Source organism: Patiria miniata, unplaced genomic scaffold (genome assembly GCF_015706575.1).
Source record: "Patiria miniata isolate m_02_andy unplaced genomic scaffold, ASM1570657v1 HiC_scaffold_17, whole genome shotgun sequence".
Taxonomy (NCBI): domain Eukaryota; kingdom Metazoa; phylum Echinodermata; class Asteroidea; order Valvatida; family Asterinidae; genus Patiria; species Patiria miniata.
The window spans coordinates 6,789,727-6,810,419 of record NW_024037055.1 but is presented as its reverse complement, the minus strand read 5'-3'; the positions used below and the strand labels follow the sequence as shown (position 1 = coordinate 6,810,419).

The 20,693-nt window shown below is 40.5% G+C and overlaps 1 protein-coding gene across 1 annotated transcript in view; it reads left to right on the top strand.

Moving 5' to 3' along the window:
• The window catches only part of LOC119723672 (glycine receptor subunit alphaZ1-like), a 44,599-nt gene that overhangs the window by 21,296 nt on the left and 2,610 nt on the right, over nt 1-20,693 (top strand). Inside the window, exons 3-6 of the mRNA XM_038194457.1 lie at nt 1,306-1,532; nt 8,682-8,764; nt 11,800-11,949; nt 16,311-16,546. Coding sequence (XP_038050385.1) covers nt 1,306-1,532; nt 8,682-8,764; nt 11,800-11,949; nt 16,311-16,546 — 696 coding nt within the window. The remainder of the gene's footprint in view (nt 1-1,305; nt 1,533-8,681; nt 8,765-11,799; nt 11,950-16,310; nt 16,547-20,693) is intronic.

The following is a 20,693-nucleotide window of genomic DNA, read 5'->3' as shown; positions in this document are numbered from 1 at the left end:
TTTTGATGGTCAACAATTTTAACCACGAAATTCGTTCTCGCGCGCCATCACAAGAATAACACAAAACGCCCAGATTTTTGAAAATAGTTCTCTTTCCAATTATCATCATTTCGTTCAAAACGCGCTTTGTAGCCCATTTCAGCCTTTCCGGGACGTTCAATATCCATTTAAGCTGAATCGCATGTCACATAAGGTATACTGTATATTTTTATGCTAGCAAATAAGTCGCTTTTAGTGAACTGAGCATGAACAGAAATGACATTAGCGCAAAAATGTCCAATGGCCATGCGCTTCCAAGCGTCATTGTGCTTCAAATAAACTCAAATGTGCTCAATTCGATTTCATTATTAATTCGCTCGATCGTGCCCAACAGTCGGTTCTTAGGTCGGTAGTACTTGCTGATCCGCTTTGTACCGAATCTCTAAACAGAAACGCAAAGGGTTGTGGATAAAGGCATTGCCATAACCAAGCGTCATAGCACCAGCTTGGCGAATAGTTATGGCGTACTTTATCTGGGCACGGAGAAATGGCGTGCTTATACCATTTTAAGTGTCTTTGCTAACTGAAAGTTCTGCGTTAATACGGTGAGCGTGGTTCACGGATCGACAAGGCATTGTGGTCTGTGCGCATGCGTACATGCATAATGTGCTTGAAGGGTAAATGTGAAATCTCTGAGCTAGGACTTTTACTTTTTAGTAGAGAATAATGATCATGTACGCAGGATTAGGTGATTATGACCGAGAGCCAAGAAGTGTTGCCCTTCCTTCCGCAAAAGTGCTTACATACAGATAGAGTGGAATGCCGTAGCCTCGTGGTCTGGAGCCTTGAATTCGTAGTCTGCGGATAATTCTGCAGGTTGTGGGTTCGAATCCAGCTTGGCGTTGTGGTGCGTGTGCCCTTGGGCAAGGCACTTTGTCACTCATTGCTTCTCTCCTCCCAGGAGTAAATGAGTAACTGTGAGGGCACAGATGTGTGTTTTTTGGGTTTTTTGCGGTTGATTTTAGCTGCTTTGCGCCGAAATGGCTGCATTGAGCTGTATACTCCCCTGGGAGCTGAGATTGTCTTTGGAATGTTTCATTTGCCCAATGAGCAGGGTAATAATGATATAGCGCCTTGGGCACCAACTGCCCTGGTGGATATGTGCAATTTATAAATGCATGTACACATTATTATTATCGAGAGCGCTCGTTGCGCTTGAAAAAGTATGCGGACTGTGGTCCCATATGGTCGTGTGGGCAAATTTTGACATTGAAGTATTTTGTCAATCGCAAAAAAGGTAATTAAATCAACCATTTTTGTCACTAGGACTACGGGATGACCATCCTTCTGGAAGAGTACTGGAACGATCCGCGCATGGCCTTCGCCAACTACAGCACGCTACCTTACATCTCTTCCGGCATGAGTGTCGCAGAAAAGATCTGGGTACCAGACCTGTTCTTCGCCAACGAGAAACGGGCCAGCTTCCATGAGGTCACCGTCCACAATAGGCTGATCAGGGTATACCCCGACGGGGATATTTTCTACAGTATGAAGTAAGTCAATAATAAGCAACAGATTGATAAGCCATTAAGGCTATATCCCTATTGGAATATATTTTAAGGTACAGAGTGTCCCAAAAAGTGCAACATGCAGAAACAAATAATTAAATAAAAACTGCTTTATAATGTTTTCTCTTCGATAAAATTATACATTACATTAAAGCCTGACTATTTCTTAATCAATTCTTTTTAACCCCCATTCCCCATTCCTCTTAAGTGAAAGGGTGTAAATTTTGTTTGGGACACTCTCAAGTTGTGGCCGACTTGATGATGATGATGACTCTCACCTGTGATGTCATCATCTTCAATTCCTATTAGGCCTAAAAGCTTAACTCGGATTCAGCAAGTCCAGGTGAGAGTGGCCCAAGTACAATTTACACCCTTTCACTTAATCGATTGTATTTCTGGATCTAGAGACCCAAATGGTATGGGGTGAACAGGAGTGTCTTGACAAATAGTCAGGCTTTAATGTAATGTATCATTTCATTGAAGAAAAAAAGCATGAAACATATTTAGTTATTTGTTTTCTTAATGTTGCACTTTTTTGGCACACTCTGTATATATTTTTTTATTTTAGTACACTGAGGTCACCGCATAGTGGCTTGATATTTTAAGTCTAATGAATATTCAGTTCGTAAGAGGGTGTTTTTTTTTCAATGAGTCGGAGCGAAAAAAGTTCCGAGGTCATGCGGTAATGAATATGCATTTTACTTGACCTCACAGTAAAAGTAGCGCATGCGCATAAACGTAAGGACGCCTGCACTGCAACTGGAACAGCAGTGACAGCCCACAAACCACAGTTGACGTGTTAGAGCGTACCCCGATGGGGATATATTTCACAGTATGAAAGTAGTGAGATTTCACAACAGAGTGATCATGGTGTACCTTGATGTGGATATATTCTACCATAATAAAGTGAGTCCGTTAAAATCGTCCTCCACAGTAGCCTGTTCAGGGTATATCCAGATGGGGATATATTCAGACAGTGTGAAAAAAGTCCGTTGAACCCCCATGGCAGTAGACGCCTCTTCCCTTAAAGAAGTGATATTATTTTATCAAGAGTTCATCAGCCAGAGAGGATTTAACTTGCCATATTGTCTGGATCATTTTAGAATCGATGGACGTCTGTGTTCTTAGACGATAACGTCTCAGCATAAGATAACATGTCCAATTTCATTTTGTGTGCATTCCAAATCTTCGTGCGCCATACTAGCTAAATTGCCAAATCACGACTTGTACGGCACGGGCTAAAGAACATTTCAGCTGCGTCATTGTGAGGTACAATGACCTTTGCAAGTAGCATTTTAAGTCTCACTTTAGATTGTTATTGGTTATTCATAAATACCTGATGCAGTTTACCCATTGGTCGAGTGCCCGTCACGTGGCCATTCTTAAACGGATGGTAAAGACATGGCTGGCTGGTCTTAAACACTTTTCCAGTGTCACATGAAATGTTGACTCCCATGAAATCCGGTGCCTTTTAACGTTTCACTGGTTGAACGTTCACAATCCTCACGTATGCATGCACTCACGTAGGCATCACGTATAGGCATGTGCTGATAATTACCCTCGGCTTCGCCTGGGGTTTATCACCCATCCAGACTTCAACCGGTCTTAAACAGAGTTTTTAATACCTCCCAAACACACACATTTATTCGCTTATTGTATAAACCAGTGTTTAGATATCCTTTAAAAGCATACCACTTCCAGATAAAGACATAATTCTTCTTTGTCTCCTCTCACAAGGTTTTTTTTTTTCAGAGAGGAAATATTGTAGATGATAAAACAGTAAAATATCTATATACGTCTCTCTTAATATCTTTTTAAAAAAATTCTGGATCACGTGATCAAGTTTTACTCACGTGTGATTGGTTGAAAGTTTGGCTGGTTTATTAACCCTCGCTCAAGGCATTTTCCTTGTTCCCAGGGGATTTTCTGCTTCCAGTTAATATCTCCATCGAAAATCGCTTTCGGTTTTTTTTTTTATCTTTCTCTTTGATTTCACTCCCACAAAACTGTCACCATGTTAGCACTTAACTTGTTGCTAAGAGACCGGCTGCATCCTTGAGAAAATTACAAGGAGGAAAGCGGAAGGTGGTTGCACTCAGAGGATGCAGAGGGCTTAAGTGCAAAGCTTGATTTTCTTATCGTATAGACGGCTCATCAAATCGCCATGGGTCAAATATGAAATTTGGAAATCGCACATTTTATTAATAGCGGTCTTTGGTAATGTACTTATGTGATTCATATCTATATATATTGAACTGGTTTAAGAGTATTAGTGCGAAAAAAGGGTCATGTTTTAGTTGAAACCCTTTTTTTCCCTATTACAGCTCATGGGAAAAGATACAATTTGGATCATATCTTGGTATAAGTCTGGCTTCGGGCTGCTTCTGCGTTAAACTCCATTTGTGGGCCAGTCGGCAAAAACTGGGCCACAGACTCCTCGGATGTCATTAGTGCGGTAGCATCGGATGATTCGACTGCGATACTATTAAGCGTATCCACCTGACGTTTCGCAAAATACTCCGAGGAGCTACAAATCTGTGATATGAGAGAAGATTCGAAAAGGTTGCTTTCCAAATATTTATTTCTCGCGGTTTGACCCAGAATTGCAAATAGTGCAAAAAGACAGAAGCTAGACATATGCAAACCGTGTTTTCGATTCAAAGCAATTTTCAATTTTTCATCAATAAACTCGTTATAGTTGATTGACAATGACAAGTTAGCAAAGTCGACAGTGCTCGTTTGATAATCGTACATAAGCCGACAGTGGCTAGGGTTCGATAGGCATTTGTGCAGGTAATATACCACTGATGCTTCTTATTAGCTCTTGCGCGAATGTGTGGGTCCACGGCACTTAATTTATTTCGAGTTTCAGAGTTTATACAAGCATTTACCATCCAGCCCCTGCGGTTGCCGGGTCTCGTTATACGGAGTAGTGGAGGGGCCTCCGTGCCGTGCTAGGCAACCTTGGAGAAAGGCACAAGTTATTGGATAACAGGATGTTGGGTTGAAATTATTCCGCAGTCAGGATGTTCCGCTAGGGCAATATTAGATATATTCCCGGCAATTTAAACACAGTATTTCTCGGGAAGGTACAGTCTAGCGCCAGTTCCACCTGGTGAGGTTAATTTGTAACACTTGTCATGAGCCGGATCGTCTTAAGCTCACTGTTCCGTGTCTTGACGATCATTCGATCGAGAAGGGACATATAAATGACATGCTTACTTCCCAAGCGACACCAGGAGGAGATTTTTAAGGAACTACTCCATGCAGTGGAATGACGAATAGAAAACGCAAAATATGCCCTAAAGTGTGATCGTTATCGATGATACCTGTTGGAATAACAGCTCCTTCAAAGAAATGAAATTGTTCAATTCGGATTGGTGCTAAAATACGAGCCACTTTTGGAATGGAATGTACGTGTCGTTATATGAAGGTTTAGTTAAATGTCATTTTTATTATAGAATAATACAGGTTTGATTATCGCAAAGAATGTCAACTGTTTTCAAATGAACTCAAAGTTATATTTATAATATATAGATATACATTGTTTTGTTAAAATCATTGTGTTTTGATGGAATGTAAGTGCCCCTTTCTTAAAGCTATTAGATCATATTTAATAGAGAATAATACAGGTGTGTATTTTGTTGTAATGTAAAGCGGAATAAAAAAAAAAAAAAAAAAAAAAAAAAACCTTTGGGAATAAAAAAAAAAAAAAAAAAAAAAAAAACCTTTGGGAATAAAAAAAAAAAAACAAAAAAAAAAACGAGCATTAAGCTCAAACTGAGATAAATTCAGAAATGAATATTTGACAAGTTTCCAAAAACATGTCCGCACTTTACTAGCCGTTGGTGGCATTCTAGGCATGTTGTCCACGGAAATACATTATACATCAGCATTCAAGAAAGTGAATAGTCATTATATGTAAATTAAGTTATGACGACACGTTCGTTTTTAGCTACGGGATAGCTGCTCAACCAATCATCATGTCTCTCCGTTAGTAGTTAGTTAGCAACAAACGTTGACATTGTCTATTGCTCCTACATATTTTGACCGATTTCAACCAAATTTTGTCAAAAGTATCAGTAGCCCAGCCCCAACATGTCACATGACCAAACTGGGGTCAAAACTCAAAACACTACTCCGTCCAGAAATTGCACGGCACAACTCACGTAACTCATGCATAATCACGAATTCGTTGTCCCGCAGCTTCCGAGATATTTCCGATCGAGTTCGTTAAATAAATGAGTGGTTGCGGCAACAGATTCAAATCTGCTTTTTGTTCAACACTGTGAATGGACGTCGCGATTTAATTTAAATAGCATGATAATTATACTGTATATAAAGTGAACTTAATTTATGCTGAATATTGTTAATGTTTAAAAAACATCATGGGCCTTATGCACGGGTTGGCCATTTTTGTCGAGTTCCGAATTCCCTAAATGTATTTCATTTATTGTTAACTATTGAATGGGATGGCGCCAGACTGTTTATGCAGGCATAATGCAGCCTTATTTTACTGTCATTTTTTTTTAAATTAGGCTTTAAACACTAGGGAATGTTAAATTACAAATTACAAATTATTCATTGAAGCAGACTGGAATTAATTAGTTATTAAATTGCTTTCACTTCTCTTCGCAAGTTCCAAAAATTAAGATTTTTACCTCACTTTCAATTCAATATGGCCGACTCGTGCATAAGGCACACGGAGTTGCTTAGAGTTGCTCTTTAAAGTAACTCATGTAATATGGATGGAACAGACGTGATCACAGCGTGTCCTCCCCCTCAACCGCGACCGTGACAGCAGGCAGCAGATGGGGCACGAACAGAACTGGTTCAAGATCGAGTAGATATCAAAACCAGCTGGAGACGCGACTAACTTTAACCTCATTTCAAGCCTGAAGTCACGACATTGGCTGCGCGGTTCTGTATAGAGCTGCAGCATTCGAAATACTCAAGGCAGAACCCCCGTGATTTTCATCTCTAGACATATATATGGTGGTCTTTAATTCAGATATGCGGTTCTTCAATATAAGGCTGTTGTTATTCCTGATGAGAGAAACGATAGTGACCTTCCGTTTAATTCATCAGCAATCCGCATATACTGATAATTGAGTTTTGCTGCTTCAGAAAACAAAGACCTGCACGGCTGCACTGGAGGCAAGCGTGCCTTGTTGATGTAACAGCAACATAATCTGCTGAACATGAGGAGGAAGATGTCTTGCTATAATGTGATTTCTTTAGATTGGCCTGGCTTGGACGAAAGCCCGTCCTTGTCACGTTTACTGAAAAGGACACTACGACCAAGGCTGTAACATGATTGTTCCTTATATAAAAAGGCCTTGGTAAAAACAGAATCATATCGATTTGTATTCTCCATTCAAGCTCGATGAATTGATAAAAGCAAAATCTTGTAACACTCCTTTTCTTTATCAGATCAAAGGAATGTCTCTCAAATTCAGAGGTTCGAGATGTAGCCCGATGAAATTACTTATTCAATCTGCATCTCAAGGAAGTCTACCACGAATATTTATAAGCTATTGTAAATTAATTATGAACAATTATCAAAGGGCCACTAGCAATTCGCTGTTACGTCTGTCTTGCTTGGAATCTCATAATCACCCTTTAATCGGTTTTTCACTTCAACCAATTGGTTCTTTTAAAACGGTATCACTCTTAATCCGAAGCCATAGGCGCAGTTTTTATTTATTTACAGAGACCTTTTGGGATCGAGCATAACGACTCACACGTGTACACGAATATATTCCAGTGTGCACCGAATGTCACATTATGGCCAGCGCCCGTCTGGCAAAAACAACATTAATGCCACTTTACGTGTTTGTGTCCGCCGAATCGCAAATGTCAATCGTGGAATAACAGTCCCGTATGATGTATATACAAAGACTCTATACTCAGTCGGGTTAAAAAGTCATCACTTAACAGCCTCTATGATTCACCTTGAACTAAGGGATTGCTGTCTTAAATGAAACAGAAAAGCAACCTAAAGCTTAGCTTTTACGGTGTGAGGTATATTTATTTACGGTAACATTTTGTGCAGAGTGGCAGTAAATGCTATAGACCATGTCGTATGTGACGTTAGACATGTGGAATAAACATATAGGCGTCAACATCTACCCACAAGACTACAGTCTCCCTCTGAGTCTCATGTTTTTTTCGCCCTTCTGCACACTGCTTTATTAACGTTCACTTACAGCATTTTAAAGCCATCCAATATTTCAAGTTTAGGCCTGTACAGTGCAACTTCTCCGTTTACTTGACTTGTACCATTACTTCCCAATATAGTGAGTTGCATATAGGGCTTATTTCATCCTCGAACAACCTGCCAGCTTGTTTTGACTCCTATTCATTCAGTTTACACACGTTGGAAACAGTGTTGCCTATCTAGTGTCATAAACCAACCAGTACAATTCCCACTGAATTTTTGATAACGTGCAAATAGGTCTTCACTACGCCAAACATGTTGATCACTCAATTCGAGTAATTGTCGTTCACAATTGACGGTTTAGGAAAGAATATACTGGTACTCCGTCTCACCCGAGATCGGCACAGTTAACTTTGATGATTGCAAGCTAAATTCCGTCGGTGTTGACATCTTCCATTTTTTTAAAAACGAAAAGCCTGTCGTTTACAGTCTTGGAACAGAATTTGTAAAATATTCAAAGAAACACATTGATATACATGTACATGTGTACAGGTTCAACGTTCCACCGTCGACTTCTTCAAATTTAATCATGCATGTTATTATTGAATAAGGCTCGTTCATTATGATTTGGGGGAAAAGCTTTTGTTGAAGACGATGCTATGCGGATTGCAAATTCGATTTTCTGAAAAGTCTAATTCGGTTATTGATGTGCCTTGTTGTCTCACACTATATGGTCTGGTCCTCTTATACCATTTACATCGTACTCTGTGGATACCAATCAGGTACCAGCCATTTTAAAGAAAGCTAATTTGTATTCGGTTGCCGGATTAACGGGATTTGTCATCTTGAATCAAACAAAAAAAATGAAGAAAAGAAGCAGATGTTGACAATTCATAGCAATTGAGTTACATATTCCTGTCTACGCGTAATTTTGATTTGTTCAATTTGTTCAATGTATGTGTGTGTTTCCGCAGATTGAGTCTGGTGCTGTACTGTCACATGGATTTCAAGGCTTTCCCGATGGATAAGCAGAGGTGCATGACCGCCATTGAAAGCTGTAAGTTTGTAAAGTAGAGGAGATACATTTTTTTTTTAGCTTAGGGGTATTAACTTCAAAAAACAAAAAGAGGTCTAATTTTTGTTCCTGCATGGAATTATACCAATAATTTAAAAGATATTTAAAAAAATGAGAATATACATTCTGGCACAATTGTTTCATTAATGAAATTCATGCATTTCGATGTGCAACTGCAATTATTTCTACGGCTTTCCTCAATTTGGTGTTGCATGGTAACCACTTCACTATCAATTAGGCACACTTAACCGAGCCATGTCCGTTTCGAGACCAGTAATTGGTTGTCGAGTGCCGGCGATCGTTAAGCACACATCGCGCAGAAGTTACCAAGCTGAATCAACGCTAACAAGCCTTGAAATGACAATGAGATAATTCGGGGCGTCATTCTGTCGAGTGTTGAAAACAAAAAAGCCGGAACTCTTCCTAATTGCTTTCTATCCTATACTGGGAATGTTCGTGCTCCCAGATCTCTTAAACAAACATCGCTTTTTATTGCTATAAGAATTGTGTTTTTTGAACGGCGGTACACGTGGCTTTTTTTTTTAAATCAGGTGCTGGGTTGTGCTATTTTTTATTAAAAATAAGTTATTTAAACCAAAGCAAAGCCCATAATGCAGATATTCATTAAATCGATTTACGTATTTTTTTTTTTAAAGAAATACAAATTGTACAGTTTTATAACTTATACCAGTATTTATTGTTTTATATTCAGTCCAGAAAAACAACATGCAAATAGAGAGTGTGCTGACATGAAATTGGTAAACATATTTACCAGATAAAATATTTTGAATGACCTTAAAGAATGAATTTTGCATCTTAAGAAGCAACACACAATACAAACAAAACGCTCAAAACGCAAAACGACCTTTGTCAAACCTTTTATCAAAAAGAAAATTGGACCTTTTTTTTCTCTCAGTAGATAAGATGCCCAACTCAATCTGCTAGTCTCGGTTTCACGGTTTTTTCCCCCATTTGTCAAAGGTTGACTGCCCGGTCGAACACGGGAAAATGGCATAATCTATTCCGACTTTGTTATCAAATTCTATACCTCCGCAGCAATACAGCATACGTCAGCAATATCTAAGCCCTTTGCAGTCCGAAGTACCTCGTCTTTTTATGCGCAGATTACAAGTCAAGATAAAGTGAAATGCTGTAAATATAAAACGCTCTATCTATCGACTGAAATTAATGGTGACTGCGACAGTGCCCCATTTCTATCATTAAACACTTTCGTAGATTTATATGGACGCCCGCTGAGCTCAGCAGGAGACGAGCAAGAAACATTAGACGTGGTAAAACTCCATGGATATTTTCTTACCTTAAAAGCATTTCTTGCTTCCATGGTGACCATTTTAGCCGAATTTCGGCTAAATTTGACAGAATTTTTCGTAAAAAACGAGTTTGACAGAAAATTTGACAGAATGGATTTTTTGGCAGATTTCTGGCAGAATTATCCAAAAATAGTTATTTAACAGAAAAACGTAGCAAATTTGAAAACAATGCCCGGTACATTTGTTTAAAAAAAGCTTCAATCTATTTAAGCAAACCCTTGCATAAATGGGACAGTTTGCCTTGTGTAGCTTCTGAGGTTCACTTGGATACGGATTTTGCATGAAATTTACGCAACTTCATAACATCTTTATGTGACTACACATAAACACATAACTTTATGTTTATAACATAATTTTTTGAACCTTAATTAAGGCAATACTACAACATCTGCATGTGATTTTAAGTGTTTATAGTGTATTTCCAGTGATTCTGGGGAATTTGGCAGATTTTTGATCAAATTGACAGATTTTTGAAGTGCATTTAGCAGAATTTGGGCATGACCTTACGGTCACCCTGCTTGCTTCCTATCACATATTCACATTTAATGTTTGTCCGCATTGCCAGGGATGTTCTCTGATGTAAATCATGCATCCCATTAATTTCCGAGCAGTTGCAAATTCCGTACGCTGGCATCTAATCAAAAATGCAATGAAATGCTTTGGTTAAAGGGGTTAATTGAAGTCGTAAATCCGTGGTAAAGTCTTACCCCAGCCGCCATAAGATACGGATCGCATGCACTGAGTCAATTTGTTTTTGTTCATTCTGTAGCTGGGGATGTACCTCAAAGTGTGGGGCGTAAACGTTACCGCTTCATGCGCGAAGTATACTTACACATCTGTTTAGGTGTGATGTTTATCTCAAAATACTGTCAAGTTTCAAATTTGTGTCAAGTTTTACCTGCTGTTTTTAAATTTAGGGTACAATATTGATACAAGCTGCCACTGAAGATCAGTGCATATCTGTATTTACAAAAATACGTTCACTTCTGTAAACCATGATTGTAACCAAAACAGATGCATATTTTGTAATTCCCCATTGTGTAGTCTATGGAATATCCCCTTGTACAGCAAGGGTCTATGATAATTTTGCGAGCAGATTCGGCGATTAATATTATGCAAAATAAGACTGCGTCTTGACCTCGAGATTCTAACCATTCAGCGGGCGCTTTCTAGATTTATCGAGTGTTCGGTAATCCGTTGTTGTATTATACACAAAATACGGCAGCCAAATTGACCAAACAACAGCGTAGTCCACATTACTGATCGAAATGACGTCACAGTTTCGACTCCGATTGGCTGGGGCGTGGGATCGCGTAAAATTTGCATGCTGACATGATATCAGACGTTTATACGCGGAGATGGCTCCGTTGAACAACGGGTGATACTCAGACGACTTGTGTAGACGGATCAGACACGTGATAACCCTTCCCACAAGGGACACCTCAAACATGGCCCTTGCAATGTGACAGCCCCTGCTCAATAAATGCATTATCGCAGCCAAAGGCAAGCAGAAGATAACACAGAGAAAGCAAAAAATGAAAGCTAAAAGAAAACACACCCTCGGGTGCACCCAAGTGTATTCCATCATGTACACAGTTCTGTCATTATCTTCTTTCAGCACTTAAGCATTGACCTGTACAACAAGCACTTAAGATAATCCTTATGTACACCTTCCCCTCGTGTCAGATCAAAGCACGGAGGATGAGCTGATCGTCTTATGGAAGATGCCTAACCCCGTCACGGTGGGACCCGAAATCAGCTTACCGCAGTACGCCATGCAGAGGGATATTCCCTTCGGTATATGCCACAACCGCGTGTCTACAGGTCCCTCCAACGGTAAGTTATAGTGTCCTGTCTCGATCCGGGTCAAGGGTCAAAGCTTAACTCGATCACTCTGGGTCGAGAATGACATTGTGATCGAGACTTGGCCTGGTCATACTCTGAAAAGTCCCGGGTCAACATTGACCCGGAATCCGGGTTGTAGTTGACCTGAGTACTTTTCAGGGTCAAAATGGTGACACCAAAATGACACTTCTCCATTTTTAGTACGGCAGAATGATGGGTGATGTGATTGTACCTTTGATGATACAGTCAGAGTATGTCATGAGAAAGGTATTTGGCTATAGGGCCATCGCAGATGTGCCCCTTGGGAAAAAAAATTGGTAGAATAACAAGCAATGGCAGCCATTTTGAAAATTATGGAAATTGCTTGTTATTCTACCTATATATTTCCTAAGGACAAATCTGCGATGGCCATATAGCCAAATATCTTTCTCATGACATACTCTGAATGTGTACCAAATGCCATGATTGTATCATCAAAGTCACAATTCCCCAAAATAACTCCCCTATCCACCCCACTATGCTGGCCCTGAATCGGACCTTTTAGATAGTGCATGTGTTTTAAGACTCTTTTCACATGATAGCTTTGGAGTTTTTTTTTTAATATGTGCTTGAGAAATATCGGAGAACGGGCCACCGAGTGAAAGGAACTCGAGGTTTATGCATTCCTTGAGCGTAAGGAGAATGCCACTTGCGAGCAATGGCTTAATTGGAATCTTTTCTGTAGGTGATCGATCTTCGAGGTCCGTGAGTAACTGTGGGAAAATGTCTGGGGAAAAGGGGGCATCACAGTTTCGCTACATTTGAGAAATTCTGGGGAAACATCTTCAATTAGGTCAAGGCAGGCTTTTTTTGGTAAGGGTGTTGACACAGTTTATGTTTTATATGGCTCCCGTACTCTTGGGCAGTCCGATTAGTCCAGATTGCAAGAAACAGCTTGGTTCAATAAATCGTCTCCTTTGGGGTGTTTTCTAAAAGATAAATGCTATCTTTTCAACGTGGCTTCTTTTTTGCTTCTGTTTTTCCCCTTCTTTCTAGCTCTTCCCACTCAGCGATATGATTTAATGATTGATAAGAATCCTCCCATGTCCTTTCCCCGTTCGCCCCAGATCTGTCACCCACATCAAATCTGCATTGTATAAACTCACAGGACTCTTGAAGACTGGAAAGAGAAGTCAGTTTCGACTGTTCCACTTTTTGATGACAGACTCACAAGATAGAGTCGCTAAACCTGCGAGGGATCCTCAGCGAACGCTCAACTCTATTTTCCTTAAATTACCAACGCTTGAGGGCTCACTTTACCCCCTTTGGTCATCCGAACCGGCTGGCCGTGCGATGTGGGAAGAGCCAGATATAACGATATTATGTCTGTAGTCGGATCCTCGCGTTTGCCTCCCGCTCCCGGGGTGCTCCTTTTATTAACAGGAAATTCGACCGGTATTGGGGCATCAAAACTTGATAATTGCTATCACTTTACGGTAAGCCTGCGTTTATAGGGCGTCACTATATACACCCCGCCCGTAGGGCCGACTCATAATTGGTCTTAAAGATTTCTTTTTTTCCAACAATTGTATTCGCCGATTTAGAAATCAATATTTGCGCCGTATTCTTGTTCCAGGTCAACTGTGGGCATCGGTTCATGTCTGGGTTGTTTTTTAGAGAGTGTCATGATAAGTCATTTGAGACTCAGAGGTGGGTAAAATATGTTGTTCCGAGAAATTCTGTATGCCTTATGCGGCGAGGCGCATTCTAACGTTGTACATCTCCTCAGTATAACCCGATGGATCAAATTTAACATTTAAAGTGTCAATATGGTCAGTCGGCCATCCGTTGTATTTTACCTTATTTGATCTTATTTCCATCCAAGCTAGAACAGCGTGCCCTTATTTTGTTTAATTTATGGTAAAACATTTGAGTCCTTTCAATAATTTTTCTCTCAGTCGGTTTTTTCTTTGTACATGTTTGTAGTTTGACTTTGAAACTTCTGTTATGTTAAAGTCACCCCACAATTTGCATGCCGGACGCGCGTATTCTCTTAGGATCCTTCAACAAAATCGATTATTTTGGACAGATTAGTAACAAATAACGATAGACTATGCTTGGTAATTACTTCTCTACGACGTAAAGCAGTTCGACCCCCATTCCAATTTCTGGTAATGCTGGTTATTATTATTTTTTTCAAAGTAAGGCATTTTTGTTGTTTACCTTCGGTACGTGCCCAAGATCATTTTCTTCATTTTGGTAATGATCAAAAAAATCCTTTTGCAATGTAACATTTATTTTTACCATGATCAAATCGGTCGAGTTCCTGTGGAGGCACTATATCCTTTCCTTTTTTCTTTTTTTTAAACCTAAATCCGGATTCGAATCCCATTTGCAAAATTGCATTTTTGTTTCGGTCCATCCGATCCATGATTCCGTGGGTTTCCCCCGGGGATTTAACCTTTTTCGTTCCCAATCTAAAAACTTTGTCTCATCTTGCCGATTTCTTCAGGCTTGCGGGCTCTAATGTGCCCTGAGCGCTTCGGGGGAATCATTGGTTTCATTACCATGAAGAAAACAGTTTTAACTTCGCAAGCCGCGTCACTTCCGAATGTTCTCAACTTCCAATTCCCAAGCTTTGTAGCATTGATGATGTTATATGCGTCTGGAATTTGGACTTATTCCCTGGCCGCATAGCACATAATGGCTTCTGGCTAGGGACGCATGAACAGATATATCGACCATTTAGAAGACTGTTTATACATGTAAGGGCTGGATAGCTCAGCTGGTATGCAGCGCCAGTTTGTGATTCTGAAGTAGCGGGTTCAATTCCCGCTCAAAAAAAGGAATCTATTGAATGTCCCATTGTACTATTTTCTGATAATTTATTATAAGCCAAAGTAAAACCTACAACTGTTTAAACCGAAGAGAAACGGTCATTGTTGTTGTAGTCGAATTACAAGTCCTCACAAGTCACATTAAAGCTATAGTCCATCATTTGCAGCTATCCGAAAAGTAGCTTTCGTAATTATTGTTGAAAAACATACTTGGTTGAAAGATAGTAAGGGGACTAAACTCTCTGTGAAATTATTCATTCTGGCAAGCTGTCATTTTGAAGTAATCAAAGAAAGAAGGCCTTTCCAACGGTGCTTCTTAAGACGCACCGTAGGAAAATTTAAATTAGTAGTTCGTTTTGTTATTCGGGGAAGCGCGCGCAAGCATTGGCACGACGCACACGCACCCTCGGTTGCTATAATTCGTCAGATCAGTGCACGACATCGCGTAGCTGCATTCGGCTCAGCGAGAACGTGTCTCGGACGCTGAATTCAGGCGCAATTCAAAACATGATTCAGCAACTTTTGATTTGAAATTGAGATCCCAGAATGCTGTTTTTCTCAGAATATATAGCTGAAGCTGAGCTGAAACTTTATCAGGTTAGTTGTTCAGTACCCTTCTTTAGATTTTGAGCACTTTTGTTGCTTCAAACGAACAAAATGCACAAATTACAAATGATGGACTATAACTTTAAGGCTACATGTATTCAAATTGAACTGTGTCAAAGGCATTCATTTGTTATTGTTCAAACCCTGACACTTGCAAAAATTAAACTGATTTTGGAAAAGAGCTAAAACTGCAGAAACCCTTGAATATTGATAATATCGATTTTCGAATAAATTGAAGGATTATACTAATTGAGTGATTACATTGGGGTTTTTTCTGGTGATTTTACAATCCTATCAAATATCTGATATAGTTGTTGGTTTTTATCCACATGTGGCCTAGTCTATGTAATAGACCATAGCGAAAGCCATGGTCTATAATTTTGGAACAGATTTGCTGATTAATTATGCAAGACAACCGTATCTTGACCTCTAGCTTTTGACCAATCAGCGGGCGCTTTCTATGTCGGGTCTTCGGTCATTCATCCGTTGTCGCGTCGAGACATGGATTAAAAAAACCGCTAGACACAGCAACAAAGGCCGTGGTCACGCGCTCTGTATTATGTTTCGCTACAAGCGCGCGGCTGTTGTATTACAAAACACTGCATTCGAATTGACCAATCATAGTTTTAGTCCTGATTTGGGAATGAAATGACGTCACGATTTTAGTAAAGTCGACTCCGATTGGCTGGCGCGCGGCTTGCATTATATCTGCATGTTTAGACATATCAGACGTTATACAGGAGACTTGGCTCCGTGGATAACGTATGGTACTCAGACTACATGTGGCCATAACAGGAATCGAACCTGGGCCATAGCGGTGGAAGGTGAGGAAAGAACCAACCTAACTGGTTACAGGAAGGAGATTTCAACTTCTGTATGTTTGGTTTTGTCAGTTTGTTTAATTGTTTGTTTATTGTCCCCTGTATCCAGCCAACTTCTCTTGCATCCAGTTCAGCTTCACGCTGGTTCGCGAGCTGACCTTCTACATCATCCAGACCTACATCCCTACGTCATTGCTGGTACTCATCTCCTGGGTGTCCTTCTGGATCGACATCGGCCAAGCAGCGGCGAGGGTGTCGTTGGGCGTGACCACTGTCCTCACCATGACAACCACTACCGTTGGATACGGCGCGTTTGCCGGCTTGCCCAAAGTTTCTTATACAAAGGTAACTTGCTTACTTTATTCTACCATGGACAAACCTCGTCCCCAGGGCTTACTTTATTTTCAACCTCGTTTCCACTAGGAACCGCTGGGTTGGAATCTTGCTTCCTGTATCCTGATTCGATACCGTAATAGCCAGATATTGCTTTATATCGTGTACTTGGTGATTTTTGAAATAATTTTTGAAACAAAACACGTGTTTTCGGATCTCACGCCTTTACGACATGATCCCGTACGTATGTACCCGGACACCGCATTCAAAAACACAAGGATTTAAAGCACGGGCAGGCACCAGACTACTCCGTGCCTAATTTGCACGCGCAATATTTTTGAACATGCAATTTAATCCAATACCAGGGCGAGAGAACAGGTAGCGGGAACGTACTGCTCGACACTATGGGACCGAGGTTGACAATGGACATTTCCCCTTTTTTTGTGCTAGAAACCGGTTTTTTAACACTTTGACTAAGTTTTTGTCATTGCCACTGCCACCGCCACTGCCACCGCCACTGCCACCAAGTGTCGTTGTCGTATACATACAGTATTTTGGCATCTATATTAAACCACTTGTCGAATAGAGATACCCATATACGGTGACACCGCTTGTGTGCATTGTAGATTATGATTTTTTTAGCAGAATTTTAAACAAGTCAGGCACAAGTCAATCATACTATTCAAATGGGCCTTATTCACGAGTTGGCCATTTTGTCGAGTTCCCTGAATGTATTTTATTAACTGTTAACTGTTGAATGGGATGGCGCCAGACTATTTGTGCAGGCACAATGCAGCCTTATTTTACTGTCATTTTTTATTTTAATATGGCTTAAAACATTAGGGAATGTTTAATTACAAATTTGAAATTATTCATTGAAGCAGATTGAAATTTGTTATCAATTAAATTGCTTTCTTTTCTCTTCGCAATTTCCGAAATGTAAGATTTTACCTCACTTTCAATTCAATATGGCCAACTCGTGAATAAGGCCCATTAGCTGTGTCAAAGGTTTTTCCTTTTATCATTGCTCTTCACCTGTTGCTTATAACCGTACTTTTGAGTTGACTTGTAATATGACTTGTGATTGACTCGATTACGGCTCTGTATTCTAGCTGTCTCAGACACGTGCAGTTAAAAAACAAATTTGACTCTGTATACTAATCTTCTTCTGTTCGCACTGGAGCGAAAGCAGTGGTGGGTCTAGGGAAGAAGGGAGGTATCAAATCCCTCCTCCTTGGGCTACAAAAATAGGACAATCATGCAGAAAAATGTAGCAAATGCCTGCTAACCGCCTCCGACAGCTCCCACTTGAGCCAAAGCGAGGTCCGCCCCTGTATAAGGCCAATCAAAACGTCACGTTAAATTTCAAAGCAGATGCATATTGATGAAGCGAAGGCTGCTTTGTATTCCATACCACGGATCACTCATTCTGCCCAGCTACATTTCCTCCCCTGTTCGCTTAAAACTATAGGCTCTATAAATTTCATACGTTATTTTTTTTTCCTATCAGTCAATCGCACACTCTTCATTTTGTTTTTTTTAATGAAGCGCTTTTTGACGGACTAAACACGTAACGCGCGTTGGCGTTCACTCAAGATTGCGTTTCTACCACATCCATCACAATTACTCTCAATTATTTAGGGGGTCAGATTTGAGCTTTATTGAATCTGCTGAAGTGTTCAGCAAATATGAAGGTTCGAGGAAACTGTTGGTCTTTTTTGTCTTTTTCCCCCACAAAAAAATTAGTTGTGCCCACCTACATTGAATGGTATAGACCTTAGGTTTACAATGTATATTCTTGAGACGCGATAACTACCAGACAGATGCGATTCAAGCTAATGCATTTGCTGAAGTAAATTCAGATTCAGACAAATCCTATTCATAAGATGGAATGTGCGTTAGGATGATTTAAATTCAATATTAGGTTTTGCCCTTCACCGACGTATAAACATTGTATGCTCAGTGTGTCCCCCCCCCCCCCCCCCCAGTGAAAGTGAGAAAAAATAATTCAGGTCCCCGTCGGGTGTGACTCGAACCCACGACCTCCTGCGTTCTAGTGCAGACGTCTTACCACGCGACCACCGAGCTTGCGGGATCGGTTGGTTGGTTCCACTCTGATGTAGCATCGGGTACCGCAGTGAAACTATTCATCAGATCCTGTTCGAAAAGTGGGTCGGACGAGATTGAAATTGTCCAGTCATTTTGATCTATATGGGTCAGAAGTACATGTATTTGAGACGTAATTGGGCTGTCATAGAGGAACATCACAAATATCTTCGCTGTAATGTCGCTGTAAGACTCTAGAAACAAGGCCAAGTTTGATTGAACATTAGAGTGCTGTGTAGACATAACTGTAGAGTTGTGATGATGACAGACAAATAATTTACGAAGAGCACACTCTGTCCTGACTAAATATGGACCATGTCAGCATGCATCGATCACCTAGTGGCGTAACTACAATCCTGGCAAAATCTCGCTGGCCCCCCCCCCCAGCCCCCGGTCAATGTTGTCTCTCATTGCGCAGTGCGTGCTCCATCCCCTGAAGAGAACAACATTGACCGGGGGAGCGGGGGAGTTGGTGACCGTTGGAGGCTAAGGTTATTTCCAAGTGTCCCAACCATTTTGACCGGGATTGTAGGTTAAAGTTCTGCACCGGCTGGGAGTGCACACATTTTCCCAGGGGGCACCTGAAGGCCAGTGATATATTGTGTTCAATTCAAAACTATGAAATAGATTCAGCGAACACGATCGAAAATGGCTTCTTCGTGAATGAGGTCTATACCAACCTCGTTTCCAAGGGAACAATCTTGCTGCGCCATGTTTTTCATCATGCCTTGCGCGATCTTAAGTGAGGGAGCGCGCACGCGCCCATATAGTCGAGTCTGGGTAAAGGAATATTTTCTGTTATGAACATAATACCACTCAAGATATCGTGGTAACATGCTCGATGACGCACCAGTGAAACCGAATTAGTTGACTGTACGGCTGTATGGTCACGGTCCATATTTCCAACACCAATGGCGTAATATCTAGACAGGAAGCGTCGGGCGAGCTCGGGAAAGTACAGTCACACTTCCTGGCCGAGCTGCACTCGGCAAAATGATGTCACGGTCATACTTTGGTGCACCAGGCTTTTAATGAAGGCTTTGCATGGACCATTGGCTTTGATGTTCAATAATTATTCCGTGTGACCGCATCAGTACTTTTGCAATTTCCTTCTTTTTGTTTGCTGTAAATATTGGCAGCTATATAGACCGTAATTTGGAAGTGTATATAAGGAGCATGCTTTTACCAATGGTTCCTGTTTTGAGCAGCCGGTTGTTATTTTGGCTTCGCAGTATTCATGTCACGTGTTAAGACTCCCCATTCCTCGCTTTCGTCACTGATTAACTCCCAGTGATGAACAAGCACATCCATGAGCTATACCGTTTTAGTTTGCGGGAGGCATGCCTGGACATCCGTCCAATTAACCCGCCTACGAACACGGGCGATGGCTGGTGCAGCTCTTGCGGGACTCGTGCGTGTTTGGCATGCAATCATTTCGACACGCACTGGAGCATTTTTTTTTTAACCACGCTGTTAAATAATACACTGCGTCATTAAGTCGTTAAGAAATTAACGCAGTGATGACTTGGCAACTAGATGCAACACATTACGTTATTACATACATATAGCCTATAGCTCAATTTTACAACGCCGGAAATGAAAAGTTGTCCTCAGCAATCTTGCGTTTCCCCACAAAAGTAAAATGTCTTGTACCTCCAAATGTTACGGTCAATTTGCAGCCAATAAAAACTTCATTCGTGTCTCTTGTTTTCCCGCTTTACAGAGAGATACGCCCTATTGGCGACAGTGTTTTGTTTCACTTTTGTTTTTCTCCTTAGCAGCCCTGCACTGTCCACGTTCTGTCTTTCGTGTGTAGTGTTTACTTGGTTTCTCATTGTTTGTATCATTTTGTTTTAATATCCAATTTTATGAATTTATTGTAATTGTGTGTGTTATAAGTGAATTTGCCGAATAATTATTATTACACTTAAAATAAACGAAATACATAAGGTGGGATACCCTTATCTGCTGACGATTATCACTGTCGTCTGCAACGATCACCTGATGATAGTCAGGAGTTAAAATTTGCTTAGGTAGGTCGTGAACTTTTGAT